At 41.9% G+C, this 15,542-nt stretch overlaps 1 protein-coding gene across 5 annotated transcripts in view; it reads right to left on the bottom strand.

Annotated features, from left to right (window-relative positions):
• RALGAPB (Ral GTPase activating protein non-catalytic subunit beta) overlaps positions 1-12,360 on the bottom strand; it is an 81,302-nt gene extending 68,942 nt beyond the window's left edge. For 4 of the 5 annotated variants that reach the window (XM_081946185.1, XM_081946186.1, XM_081946187.1 and 1 more), the window contains exon 1: positions 12,024-12,245. In XM_081946185.1, coding sequence (XP_081802311.1) covers positions 12,024-12,029 — 6 coding nt within the window. In that variant the 5' untranslated portion in view covers positions 12,030-12,245. Of the gene's footprint in view, positions 1-12,023 lie in introns of all 5 variants that reach the window. The other variant, XM_081946188.1, reaches the window with a different exon arrangement.
• Positions 12,361-15,542: the final 3,182 nt, after the last annotated feature.

Genomic DNA, 15,542 nt, shown 5'->3' with positions numbered 1-15,542 from the left:
TATTCAAATGAAAATATCCACTGAAGACATGTAATCCATTTACAAATAGATGTATTGATGCAAATACAGGTGTGTGTGTGGGTGTAGAAAGAGAGAGAGAAAGAGAGAGAGAGGGAAAGAGAGAGAGAGGGAGGGAGGGGCAGGCGAGTGGGAGGGAAACCACAGCCAATATTAAGTATAAGGACCTGTCATAACTACAATTTGTTCAGCACCATATTTGAACAGTTGCTGAATGAGTGGTCATTAAACAAGTACCACCTGTATCGGACACACATAAACACTCAATTATTTTTAATTCGTTTAATGGTTAAAAGTACTATGGATATTGATTCATGCAGAAAAGCTTTCTAAGAAAACTCTCTTCAGCTTTAAAACATTAACCTTCTCTGAGACCGAGGCCTACAAGCAGACTTTGTTCACATATATGAAGTTATAAACTATAGTTTACAAACCACAATTTAATTGACACATTACACTGATCCATAATGTAGTTTGTTTGGTTTTAATTTAGTATGATATGTTAATTCCTGCCTCAGCCTGACCTAGTTATTCTTCCTCATTACAGCAAATATGACAAATCCTGAGTTTTGAACAGATGTCACAGTCTGAAAAGACGGTGTGATAGTGATGAAAAAAAGAATCCGTGGCCTAGTTTATTCAGTGAGCTAAAAACACTGCCAGCTATCCCTTGTGATTTATTCAATAAAGTATGTTTAAGCATACTCTGTAAACCGAGCTTATACCTTACCTTCCATATATTACATTTCTACTGATATGTGCATAAACCCTCACAGATGACTATTCCCAAATTTCAAGCAGCATCAAGAAAGACATGCATATGGAAAAAATCTAAGTGTAGAATTTCATTAAAATAGTTGAAAAAGGGAAGCATGAAACTAAACATATATTTTTTAAATCTTATACATTATGAAGTCCAATCTGCTGTGTAATAGCTTTGGGTTTTTTTTTTTTAAAAACAAAGCACTGAATATATATACGTATGGTACACATACATATATAAATATAGAGATAGACATAGATATACATATATATTATGCAGGTATTTTAATTCAGGGAAAAGTTATTTTGTTCAGTATGGACATGTACCATTTCCCCCCGAAAATAAGACAGGGTCTTATTTTCTTTTGCCCCACGAAATATGGCCTTCGGCTTATTATAGGGGAGGGCTTATTATTTTCTGGAGCAGGTGAGAAGCGAGGCACGCCTTTTACATTTCCAGCTCCATTGCGTTCCTCACCATTGTGCTCAGGGAAGCGGCTGGTAAAAAAAACCCCTTCTCGCGAGTTCAATCAAACTTCTTGAAGTCGCGAGAAGGTTTTTTTTTTAACCAGGGGTTTCCCTGAACACAATGGTGAGGAATGTGACGGAGCTGCAAAGGTAAGAGGCGCGCCTCGCAGTCCAACACCGCCCACCTCGCCCCAATGGTAAAGGCAACCTACCTGGTTCCCTTCCCCGTCGTCCCTTTAGCGAGGGGTGGCAGGTGTGGGGAGGGAGAAGCGAGGTGCACCTCTTACCTTTCCAGGTCCGTTGGGTTCTTCGCCCTTTCGCCCATTGAATCCCCTTGTAAAAAAAACCTAATGAGTTCAACTCGTGAGGTTTTTTTAACAAGGGGATTCAATGGGTGAAAGGACAAGGAACACAGCGGAGCTGTCAGTCTCTGGTAGCACTAGGACGCGCGTCTCGTTTCTCCTCCCCCATCTGCCACCCCTCGCTAAAGGGACGGCGGGGAAGGGAACCAGGCAGGCTGCCTTTACCATTGGAGCAAGGTGGGCGGTATTGGGCTGCAAGGCACGCCTCTTACCTTTCCAGGTCCATTGCGTTCCTCGCCCTTTCGCCCATTGAAGACCCTTGTAAAAAAAACCTCGCGAGTTGAACTCAATAGGTTTTTTTTACAAGGGGATTCAATGGGCGAAAGGATGAGGAACGCAACGGACCTGGAAAGGTAAGAGGTGCGCCTCGCTTCTCCTCCCCCACCCCTCACTAAAGGGACGGCGGGGAAGGGAACCAGGCAGGCTGCCTTTAATATTGGGGTAAGGTGAGCAGTGTTGGGCCGTGAGGTGCACCTCTTACCTTTCCAGGTCCGCTGCGTTCCTCACCCTTTCACCCACTGAATCCCCTTGTAAAAAAGCCTCACGAATTGAACTCGTGAAAGGTAAGAGCTGGAAAGGTAAGAGGTGCACCTCGCTTCTCCCCCCCCACCTGCCACCCCTTGCTAAAGGGACGGCAGGGAAGGAAACCTTTGGGGCAGGTGGGCGGTATTGGGCCGCAAGGCACGTCTCTTACCTTTACAGGTCCATTGCGTTCCTCACCCTTTCGCCCAGGGGATTCAATGGGCGAAAGGGCGAGGAACGCAACGGACGTGGAAAGGTAAGAGGCACGCCTCGCTTCTCCCCACCTGCCACCCCTCGCTAAGGGACAACAGGGAAGGGAACCAGAGAGGCTGCCTTTACCATTGGGGAGGGGGATGTTTTTTTGCGCGAGAAGGAACAAGCGGTAGGGGGTGATCGCATTGCTGGCCTGCTGCTGTTTTTGCGGCGGGCTCTTTTTGCGCGGGAGGGAAGGGCGGGGGGTGGAAGCACTTTGCTTCGCCTGCCGCTGTTTTTGCGGCGAGCCCTCTTTTTGCCCTGCAAGCTGTACCGGTAACGGCGGGGACCAGTTGCACATGCACTTAAATAGTTGGGGGCGGGCTTATTTTCGGGGGAGGGCTTATTATGGTGCATGCTCTGAAAAGCCCGATTGGGCTTATTAGCAGGGCATGTCTTATTTTCGTGAAAACACGGTAATTACTAGAGATGGTCCAACAGGCTATAATAGATACCATTAAGCTTATTAATTCAAGTTTTTCCTCTGGCACATATTTTATATGACAGACTGTCCAGCTCAATACAAAAGGAAAAGTCAGCACAGTGTTCCCTCACAAAGAACAAACAAATGAAATTATGTAAGTAACAATGATATGCAAACTAAGAAAGGTTGCACTAAACAGGAAACTGATATATCCAAAAGGATTTCCTTCTCTCCTACTGACTTCCTAAAGAGTCCATTTTTATTTCTTGGAGAAGAAAATGGAATACAATTTGTGCCACCGCTTAAAAGATCAAAAAGCAATTACACATCTGTGATGTGTGAAACCATCCCAGCTATGCTTTCTGACAACTTAATCTTCATGAATCAACACTTTTCCTTAGTAATTGAAATCCAGATCATGGTACTAACGAAGATACCTCTTGATGCAGTGCTTGGTCACCTTATAAAATATCTGAGTTTTTAGTATAGTATTGTATATATGTCATTATGGTCATAAGGCCCTTTTGCATTATTTTCTAATTCCTGGCTCTGCAGAGCTTAAGCCAGCGGTTCTCAAATAGTGGGGCGCGCCCCCCTGGGGGGGCGCGAGGCTCCGTAAAGGGGGGCGCGAAGGCTCCCTTTCCATCTGGGTGCAACGGCGGCGGCGTGGGCGAGGCATAATATATCCCGGCTTGAAGTGGCAGCGCTGGGGACTGCTCAGAGACTCATCAGAGCCGCGGGCTGGATCTGTGCAAGAAGCCTGCTCGGGCGGGGGTGGGAGGGAGGGAAGCATGGCTGTCCCAGGCTTCCCTCCCTCCCCCCCCCAAAGCCCAAGCAGACTTTTTGCACAGCTCCAGCCCGCGGCTCTGATGAGTCTCTGAGCAGTCCCCAGCGCTGCCACTTCAAGCCGGGATATATTCTGCCATGCCCTCGGCGGCGTCTTTATGCAGGTAGCTCGCCTCCCCGCCAGCAGCTCCACCGCCAACATTCCGTCTGGAAGCGGAAGCGCAACAGCCGCTGTTGGGGAAGGGACAAAGGGGCGGCGGTCGCCGGATCTTGCCACCCCCACCCCTTCGCCCCTGGTAACGGCGACTGTTGTGCTGCTGCTTCCAGCTGGGATGCTGGAGGAGCTGCTGGCAGGGAGGGAGGGAAGAAAGGGAGGAGGGAGTAAGGATAGACAAGCAAGAGGGAAAGAGGAAAGAAGGCAAGCAGGCAGGAAGGAGGCAGAAGGAAGGAGGGAAGAATGGAACTGGAAGGGAGGCAGGGAAGGAGGGAGGGAGAAAGGAAGGATAGGAGGATAGGGAAAGAGGAAAGAAGGCAGGCAGGCAGGGGGAAAGAGGAAGGAGGGAACTGGAAGGGAGGCAGGAAGGAAGGGAAGGAGGAAGGGAGGGTGGAAGGAAGGATAGACAAGCAAGAGGGAAAGAGGAAAGAAGGCAAGCAGGCAGGAAGGAGGCAGAAGGAAGGAGGGAAGAATGGAACTGGAAGGGAGGCAGGGAAGGAGGGAGGGAGAAAGGAAGGATAGGAGGATAGGGAAAGAGGAAAGAAGGCAGGCAGGCAGGGGGAAAGAGGAAGGAGGGAACTGGAAGGGAGGCAGGAAGGAAGGGAAGGAGGAAGGGAGGGTGGAAGGAAGGATAGACAAGTAAGAGGGAAAGAGGAAAGAAAGCATGTGACTACGGTGGGAGTCGAGGAAAGACCGGTGTGCTATGTTATGCAGAGGTGTACTTATAACAATTTTATAGACAAATTAGACTATTTACAGTCGCGCGGGGGGGGGGCGAAATGTTTTCTTCTTCCTAGGGGGGGCATGACAGAAAATAATTGAGAAGCACTGGCTTAAGCCAACGTGAAATAGTCATAATTATAATCTCAAATCAGCAGTTTTGGAGTTTTAAAATTACTGTATCCTTATTAACACACTTTCTAAAACTAGTTTAGCACTCCCACCCAAGATTTGGTTTAGCTTTCTCTTCCTATACAATTCCATTTATATAACTTCATTCTGCTTGCCGCACTTTAAAACTTTGCAAAATGAATTCAAAGATTTCAAATCTTTCTTTTGTTTTCTGAAATGACTGTGTGCTATATCTTTCTGCACCCTATTTACCATTACTATGCAGTAGTATAGCAAATTAAATAATGTACTTTAAAGGGGGGGGGGAAACAAAGTTCTCATCTTTTATGAAATAAGATAATATTTTCTGATATGGACTTATTGTATGAAATAGGTTGTATGTGCCACAGTTAGTTGAAATAAATACTCTGGTAGTTTGGTATTTGATTTGTGATTTGGTTCTTACAATGATAAGTTATAATGTGTTGTGCTTCCATGTTTCAGTATTTTGTGGAAACCAAACCACTAAGATTTTTTTCATCAACTAAATTTTATCTGGGTTAACACTGTTCCTAACACAGACCAGTGATTCATACAGAATATTCTGATGTGAATTTAAACCAAGTGGCTGCTAATTGAGGCCAAGGTCCAGCACCAGACAATAGAAATTGCTATGGCAGTTGATCAACAATTTTTCTGATTTGTACCACTCATGCACTGGTTGGCCAGCCATTCCTTGTTTGCTTTTAAACATACTGCACCGAGCTAAACTGTGGTGTAGTCTGTTGATTTTCACTTTAGCATAATACGCGATCACCTAAACTACTGCTGGTTTTTGAGCAAAACATGGTTTATAGCTTAAGGACTATAATGGTGATTTATTTGTTACTCTTCAAGCAAGCTATAGTTTTGTCTATTGCATAAATTAAGTAACTTGGTCTTCTGAAAGTTAAAGAAACTTGTAAAAAATGAAAAAGGTATTTTATATGCCACCAAAAAGTGCACCTCACTCATTTCTCACCTGTAACCACAAAAAGGTAGATCCTGTTACTAAAGTTAATTCATGATGGTGTCCTCACACCTCTATCCAGTTTCTACCACAATCCTGCTCCATTCTGCTGAAACTAAAACTACCTTGAAATGTCAAGGCTTAGAACCGGAGTGGCAATTCAGTTGAAGGAAGTGGGGGAGCAGCAGCTGGTGGGGCATGCAGTTTTTAGAAGCAATAGGACTGAACCTTGTCAGCTAATGTCTGTTGAAAAGACTCCAGTCAACTGCTGCTATTGATTTCTGTGTATATGGAGAGGGAATGGCCAGCAACATAAAAGAGGTTGCTGGCCACAACACACCAGAAGCACAGCCCAGAGTTTGGGTATTTTATACTTACAGTAGTCTTGACCTACCTGAAAAATGATTCTAAATTTTGGGTTATTTCATGCAGCAAATACTGGTTTGAATGGCAAAAACTTAAGCTCTCCACAAATACTAGATAGTCTCACTGTTTTATACTTTCATATCATAGCTGAAGCAGCAAGGAGTTGTACCCACTAATACAAACACTGAAAACTTGGGATTTCGTACCATAAATACTGAATTAAAAAAACATACCTGCCTGGATGTGTCCTCTTTTGCAAAGATGTAATATTGATAATCATAAAATAAGCTAGATATTTACTATATAACTTGCTCAATAACCAGAGTTCTCTAGGTCATATATTGTACCCCAAAAATTAAAAACATAATGCACAATAATTATTGGTTTAAAAAAAATACCCAAGGAACCAAATTGAAACACCCAATGAACAAAGGTGCGTTTTCAGGAGGCAACTGGACTTTATTGTTTTTTCTTTGAAGACGTTTTGCTCCTCATCCAAGAAGCTTCTTCAGCTCTGACAGGATAGTGGGGAATGGAAGGATCCTGTCAGAACTAAAGAAGCTTCTTGGATGAGGAGCAAAACGTCTTCAAAGAAAAAACAATAAAGTCCAGTTGCCTCCTGAAAAAGCACCTTTGGGACAACCATGTCCTGGATGACTGAGAATTTCTACACACTCAAGGAACAAAAATGAAACAAAGTAAAAACAAGCCCCAAATAAAACTGCAAAAAAGTGCTAAATGGTCTTTAAACTTTGAGAGAATTAATATGATTTCACTTCATGTCAAAAAGACAATATCATTGCAACACCGAAGAACCTATATATAGATATTTAGCTTTTGTTATTTATTTAGTTTACAGTCAGTTTCTAAACATAACATTAAACTTTGGCCACACAACATAATACAGATCAAGTTTTCCATTACGTCAGTAAAGGTCCAGTTCATAAGCAGAAAGTAAATACATGTCATCCATGTAAAGTTTTAAATGGGGATGGCACTTACTTTTAAAAGAGTAATTTAAAAACTCATGTTCATACAGTAATTCTTCATGTGATAAATTCCAAATGTTTGGCATATAATTCAAAATCACATTAATATCTTCAATCATATTACTGTTCCTGATCAAGTTTCTTCTTCTTCCATTCAATCATGTTCAATTCTCAAAGACTGCTTGGACAAGTCACTGAAGTTTTCTTGGCAAGGTTTTTTAGAAGTGTTTGCCATAACACTCTTCCTATGGCTGAAAGAAAGTGACTTGCCCAAGGTCACCCAGCCAGTTTTGTACCTAAGGTGGGACAAGAACTCACTGGATATTTAAATGAATCTAAACTTCAAGTAAAACAATATTTATAAATTTCCATTGATATAACTGAGTTTATAGGATGAGATTTACTCTAGCTAATTTGGTAATCTGATAATGTAACCAACCATTTACTGTATTAATATATTTGGATATAAAACTTTCATAATTAAAAAAGAGTGTACTTGACTCCAATCACTTTTATGCCCAAGATATCTTATCAATACCTAATTATACAAGAAGATAATTGGCATTCGCGAAGATTCCAAGAAGTATCTTGATGAGGAAATAATTCCTTTTGTACTGACCTTGGCCAAATAATTAAATTATTACATTTTAATCCAATTAATAAAGAAGAAGGAAATCTATGTTTGGCTAAGATATCATCCGGAAATTTTTACTGCAATATGTGAAAGGTTTTGTTTGAATCCAACAAAACCTGGTTATTTCAACTTTCTTTAAAAACAAACAAACCCATCGCCAATATATCAAAGATTTGTTGCTCTTTTACAAAACAAGGCTGCTCAGAATCAACAATGAAGTGTAATAGTGTCTGAAATCTATGTGACAAGATTCACTGCCAAAATTTGGCATTAACATTTAAAAAGGAAATTGGACAATAGTGTGCCTAGACAGCAGAATGTTTGCTGGCCTTCAAACTTACAGCTATATAACCTTCATAAACGGAAATTTAAAAAAAAAACGCAATTCAGAGAGGTTAGTCAGTTGGTGGAATTACAGAAGGATATGAAGATTAAGGATAAGACTTGGTTACTGAAAAAATACAAGGGTCTGACACCATCTGGCGCTCTAGAGATTGCTAAACAAAGATTCATAGCAGCACTGGCTACCAGGCTAAGGAGACATATTAAACAAACAGAGGTCAAGAAGATAAATGGAAGGAGGGAGTATGTTCCATCAGAGAGGAGTTCAAATCAAGAAATTGCACAGCCCCAAGGTAGATGGGGATGGGAAAGAAGTTCAGGGTGCCACACTCTACATTCTCCTAGAACCGTGATGGCAAACCTACCGTGTTTCCCTGAAAATAAGACAGGGTCTTATTTTCTTCGGACCCCCGAAATAAGGACTTGGCCTTATTTTTGGGGAGGTTTTATTATTTTTGAGGTGCAGGAGGCAGTGAGCATGGTCACCTCATGGCTGTTGCTGTGTTGGAATATTTTTGGGGAGGGCTTATTTTTTTTGGGGAGGTTTTATTTTAGCGCATGCACTCAAAAGCCCGTTTGGGCTTATTACCTGGGGATGCCTCATTTTCAGGGAAACAAGGTATGGCACGTGTGCCAGAGGCGGCACGCAGAGCCCTCTCTGTGGGCACACATACTGTTGCCAGCTACTCTTCTAGTTCCGGCGCACGCATGCGTACTGGCTAGCTGATTTTCGTGCGTGCCCAAGCTGCAGAAACCTGAAGACCAGCTGGTCAGCGTACACCGGAAACCTGAGGACCAGCTGGCCGGCACACTCATGCACTCGGCCAGCTGGTCTTTGGGTTTCTGAGGTTCCGGCACACACACGTTCTGGTTTGGGCACATGGTGCCGAAAAGGTTCGCCATCCCTGTCCTAGAATATATCCATTAGGTTAGAAAACTATAGCTTTAGTATGGCAAGATTTACCCATTAGGTAGAAGAAAATAAAGATAGGTCTCAACTGCATTTTCTTGTGTCTTTTTTCTTTTAAAATGTGGTTGGCTCATACTGTACACAATGCAGAGTTTCTTGCAAGGGAACTACCTATGGTTATCCAAATGTTGCTGCATCACTAGCATCATTCATCTAATGTTGGATGGAGCTGTAAGAGATATTTACCAGTAATATTTGGTGAGCCACAGATCTTAACTCCTGCTATATTTTTACTGAAAATCAATCATTTCCCCAAGATAAAAGGGAGCATACATACAGACACAACCCAATAGGGTGCCTGGAGTTATACACAGAACTGGGGGAAGGATCATTTCATAGATTTTGTGCTATCAAGTTATTTTTGACTCCTGGCGACCACACAGCTTTTCTCCTTCTCCATCTCATAAGTGGAAGACCAATGACATACACCTTGCTTCTTACTTTTTATTTTAATGATAATGAACAAAATTTCAGTACTGCCAAATCCATAAACTGCACAGATGTTTTTATTAAAAAAAGATTCTCAAGTATTTAAATTCCCAAGCTCAAAAGAAAATATTGCAGGTTGAACTACAATAAATGATGGCTCTGTGCACTCTAGTTTTAATGTTAAATTAGCTTTGGAAAAAATATCTAATCTCAACTCAGTACTATGAGCCCTGGAACAATCAACCCTCAGCCAATCTTCATCAAAGCCTTGCTGCAGCCAGTAGGGAAACAGAAAAAAAATTCAAATCACCTTAAAATCTTTGAAAGATTAAATATAAATATATTTAACAATTTAAAAAGAAACATACAACTTATTCAAGGATTATTAAATTCTGGGTATTTTCAAATGGCATTAAGTTTACGACTACACTGTTTATTTTAGGATTACCCATGTATGCAAAGAAGCTCCTTTTATTTCTATACTTTTTTTTTTTTGCAAGTTAGTCCATGAAATGAAATGATATGGTGTTCAATTATATATTCTGTACTCTTTGCTTCCATATGACACATTTTATACAATCTTCAATAAGCTTCTTATTTTTTGGTTAATTCACATATGCACAACAGAAATCCATACAATTACACTGTTTTAACACAGAAATACAGTTGTATGTTCTTAAACTGTGGTTGCCTACAAGTTTTCAGCAAAATAGGCGGCACTTCAGAAAATACTAAATTATAGCTAGAAAGCTGATAAACAAATCTAGCTACAAAGATCTTAAGAATCAGTGTAAGATGAGCATGACATCAGTGACTATGCAAGATGTTCATCATACAAATTTAGGGCCTTTTTTAACAAATATAAAATATCCATTAGTCCTATGATAGATATACTAAGAAGACACTCTCTCTAAAAAATAGGTGCAGCAAATAGAAGCCCCAAGATTCTAAATCAGGAAGTAATGATAAATACTTCTGGAGGTTTTTAAAAAAGGTATAAGGAATATGTTAAATATCATTCTTTTGAATTAATGGAGTTTTGAGGCTTTACAAATATCAACATATTGGCATATGATCAATACCTGGATAGATTACATGATGTTCACAGAGGACAAGAATGCAGCACTCTCACTGAAACAGTTTAAAGCAACTTAGTAGGGAAAATCAGGAATTCAATAAACTTCCTGCTTACCCTAAGGCATGACAAAAAATAATAAGAAATAGCAAGAAAAGGAGATTTCTTCAGCTCAGGTTTGACATGCGATGCTACAGGAACATGCTCATGTAGTTGTCTTTGCAACAGAATAAAAGGGGATTGCCATTACCATCTTTAAGGGTGATCTTTTTAAAATTCCCCAATCTACCCTATAGCCCTGGAATTTCCTGGTGGTCTCTCATCCAAGTACTAACAAGTCCAATACTGCTTGGTTTTTTTTGAGATCAGCTAAGATCAGCTAGGTGCTGCCACCTGCTGTGGGCAAAACAAGGAAGCCTTTTCATATAAATTCTATAACTAGCTTCAGAAGGACTTACTTTTTTACAAGATTTAGGGGAAAGTAACACAAGTAGCTCTAATGTTACTAAAATGCAACTAAAGTAGAACTACAGCTGCTCCGTAAGTAGTGCACCCAGTGTAGGGCATGTTTTCCCCCATACTTATCATTTCCTCTTATCATTTCCTCAGTATTTTGCAGAACTTCTTGCACTCTGTATTTAATATAATCCTAAACTAAAGCAGTATAATAAATTTCCTTTTTATAAACTTTGGCCAAATATTAAAATAGCAACTAATATCTTCAGGGCAGAGAGTAAATGTGAACATCATCCTTAATGGTATTTCAATTAGCCAACGCACTGTGTGGGAGAGAAAAATCCTTTTTAAAAAATCAGCAACAACCCCGCCTATAAACGAGGGAAAAGGAAAAGACATGCCCGATGAAAACCCGTTTACCCAAAATACAGGAAACTGGTGTCCTCCGGATATTTTGAACAACAACTCCCACAATCCTTTGCTATTCGCTAGGCTAACTGGGGCTGATGGGAGATGAAGTCCAAAACATCTGGAGGGCATTTGATTGTCTTTCTCGTCTTCCGTATATGCCTGAGCCGAATATCGAGCCCACAGTTTGATCCTCACCGGTCGGCTCCTGTTCTACAGGTTGCTTGCTCCGAGTAGCAGCAAACCAACCCGAGTGCAAATCGTTTACTCAGAGGTGGAAACGCTTCGGAATGGAAAGCGCTCGGCCCAGACACGGCCTAGCCCCAGCTTCCCGCGCCCTAAGTTCGTGAGAAGACCGGCTCATTTCCCGCAGGGAGCACTTTTCCCGAGCAGCGGCCCCACCCCGTGCACGCCAGGAGTCGCCGCTTCCCCATCTCCTGCACATCCCGGAGCCTCAGCGCCACGAAGCGGCAACCCCGGGTGGGAGGAGAGGGGGGGGAGGAGGGACGCCCGGGAGTCTTTCTCCAGAATTAATCTTCCAGAAAGAGGCATTCGGCGCCAAGGCCTCCGATCCCAGAAGGAAAGGAAGAGCCAGAATGCGGCGCAGAGGTCAGAGCCCGCTGATGCAGGGCCCGGCAAAGCCGAAGGAAGGCGGCCCCTCGGTTCTGGGTGTAGTCAGCGGGCAAAGGACCCGGTCGCGCTTTACCTGCATCGAGATGACCGGCTGACATGTCTGGGGTAAAAGGCAGCCGCTCCGCCCTCAAGCGCCCGGCTCCATAGTGCCCGCCGGGAGTGAGGGGAGAGAGGAATCGAACGCTCCGCTCAGGTCTCTCTGGACACTTCCGGCCGTCTTAAAAAACTCACGCCCGAAAACCCGACATTCATCCCGTACAACACGCACGCGCCTTGACAACATTCCCTGCCGTGCGAAAAGTAGTTCTTTCTACCCTCGACGCTCGCTCCCAACCGGAAGTACGTAGAGCGTGACATTTCCCTTAGAAAGCGCGGGGGGGGGGGAGGAGGAGGGAGAGGGAGGAGGGGATTTTGAAAGTTTTGCGCTGTACGCAAACGCCGTTCGCTGGTCTCGGCCCTCTTCCTTATCCTCTGGATGTCGCATTTAAAGGAGCCGGGTTTGTTTTGATGACTCGTGGCGCCGCTCTTCCCGCAGTCACTCACTGCCATTCAATTCCCCACCCTGGAATCGTGTCACCCCAAGCGGATTCCAATGCTGACTATGGATAAGAAAAACCTGCTACCCGAAACATCTGGAGAGTTAGGGAAAACGGACTACTTTATAAAACGACGCGGTGTGACTCCGCTGTCCCTTTGGTTTACTGCAGTGTTGTTCAACCCCAGCAATATGAGCTTCCACTCCCAGAATTCCCCAACTTGCCATGGGAAACGACTCCTACCTACAGATTTTTATTGGAGGAAGAGAATGAAAGTGACTGTCCAAGCCTCCTCCATCATGTCAATAAGAGGTTATTTTATCTGCTTTACTAAGGCAGGAAGTAACCTGGGCTTGTTTCCCTCCTGGTGAAGAACTGGAGAATGGCACCTCAAGCAGTTGATTTGGAATATTTTAAAAGAACAGCCAACATGATCATATTTTCATTCCCATGGATCTTTTTCCTAAAACTAGCCCTACCTTTGAGTTAATACATACATACACTACCGGCTGTTGAGATTATTTGAGATAGAACTACTGGGCAACAGTAGTTTAAAACAAGAGTTATTTGGTCTGCACCCTTGTTATTTACAAATTTCTTAAAGCAGAAATTGTCATCAGAATATATCAAGGATTAATTTCAGTAGTATTTGGCAATTATGCTAACTAGCATTGACTGATTTGATCTCCACATGCTGCTTAGGCAAAAAATGTTAACAGAGTGATTCTTCCAGTTTGGGCCAGAAAGCAAGAGATTGTGAATTCTAATCTTGTTTTAGCCATGAAAGCCAGCTGGATAACTTTGGGCTAGTCACTCTCTTTTAGCCCATGATGTCAAGCTCAGGCAACAAGCCAGTCAATTCCTGTTACAACCAAATGGATCAATGCTGGATCCTAAAAAAATGAACTTGCATGAAAATTCTAGGGGGGAAAAAATTCAAGATGCTCAAAATGTTTGGAGTATTGAAACTGTTTTTTGAAATCAGTAAATTAGTCCTCAAACTCGTATCAGATGGAAATGAAGACATTAATTTTAGCAATAGCTTGGCTACCTTCGTTGAGTCCACTCAACGAGTCCACTAGGACAGTGTTTCTCAGCCTCAGAAACTTTAAGATATGTGGACTTTAATTCCCAGGCTAAATTTCCCCATGCTGGCAGGGGAATTCTGGAAATCCGCATGTGTCAAAGTTGTTGAGGTTGAGAAACACTGGGTTAGTGATTACAAAGTGAAATATTAGGCTAATTGTAATCCAGGGCTACACCAATGAATTGGATTTCCTTAGGGAAATGTGAAAAATTTGACACAAAATCCTATGAAATGTGTTCACTGTTGTTCTAGCATGTTTTTTCATTGTACATAAATATAATTTTATTTGTACAAAATGGAATTGTACTGAAGTAACCACAATAGAAGATAAAATAACAAGTACTTTTGTAGAATATTGAACACTTTATGGACTTTGCTGAAAATGGAAAGAGCTAAGATAATGGTTTTTAGACTGCACAATTGAAATAATATTGAATAAGGGGATGAATGGATTATTATGTTTAAGAGAGAGGAAGGACAATAATTTTGATTGTAACTGTTGTAAAGAAGTCAGAAGTCACTCCTTTAATTTCCTTTGTTTGGTTCTTTTCCTTTGTTGTTTCCTGCATTTTCTTTCTTCTTTCTTTTTATATTTCTTTTCTTTTATTCAAGTAAAAATTCACAGCGCAACAATGGAAAACCTCCTTGCAGCCAGGACCCAATGGCACTGGAGGAACAATCTCTGAAGGTACTTTCCATCCACCCACCAAGTCTGGTTATAGAGCTCGGATAATCTGCCCTTTGGATTGCATTGTCCTTATGTGTTACAGCATCATGACATAATGCTTTAGTGCACCATAATACTGACCCTGGCAAATGAAGGTAGACTCCAGAGTCTATCAAAAAAGCCATGCTTGCACTACAGTTTTGCTGAGCCACGTGAGATTGATAGCCATCCAGTGTTACCCTGTGTTAAGATGTGCAGCCAACACATTTAATAAATAAGAAATAATAAACATCCAAGGGAAGCTCCATAAAAAGGGAATATCTCTAGGATATTCTCCTAGTCTCCTTCTGCATGTTAGCTTCAGCACCCATGGCTATGTCAGGCCTGCAGCGGTTCCTTTAAGAATCTTTGGCCTGCCACACTTTCATTTCACTATACTGTTTCATTATTGTAGTAATTGGGAGGGGGAGAATAGAAAGGAGTAGAATTGTGGAATGTGTTCTTGTCATTCCTTTATAGAAGCCAAGGTCATCTTTTGTCACCGCACCTTGACACCTGACTGGAACCAGGGGGGTGGAGTTGTCAGGGTCAAAGAAGAAGATTGGACCATGTGATGGATTTATGGGAGTGGGCATAAGATTATGAACTTTCAACTGGGTGGAATTCCAGGAAGTTCTTCAGAGTTGGAATTTCACAGATGTGCCAACATGTCTGTTTTATTAAATTGGAACTTTAAGGACAACTCTGCCTTGGACTCTGATTTATTTCTGCATGATATTTGGAACGCTGACAGGCTACATATGTTAAGGGGCAAAATATTTGTAAGTAAAGCCAGATCCCACATTCTTACCATCTTGGAAGCTTAGGTAAACCATGGATTGCACATAAACCATGTAGGATTAGTGTTAATAATTAGAAAGATGAGCCACCAGCATTTAACCATGCTCAGTGAAATTACCAATAGTTCATTCAATCAGTTATGGCTTCTTTGGATCTCTCACCAGCACTAACTGGAAAGTTGTGTTTCAAAGTAGTATCCCTTTTTACATAAAGGCACTCTATAGTCTCCTGTATAATTGTGTTACTTTCAAATATTAAAAGTAAACTGCATGCCTGAGTATATGTGGATGAAACACTGATTCTACAAATCAAAGAGGGATATATTAGCCTTATAAGTCTTCCTCTAAATTCCTGGGTCATACTGTTTTATTCTCAAGGATTAATAGTAAACCTTTGCTGTCTTATTTTCCAATAAGTCCTTGATGACCTCTCTCCTTTCATGTGTCTAAGATTATAAATCAA

This window comes from Natrix helvetica (assembly GCF_964273705.1).
Source record: "Natrix helvetica genome assembly, chromosome: 3".
NCBI classification, from domain to species: Eukaryota; Metazoa; Chordata; class Lepidosauria; order Squamata; family Natricidae; genus Natrix; species Natrix helvetica.
Note: the sequence above shows the minus strand (reverse complement) of the source record. Positions and strands in the feature narration are given on the sequence as shown.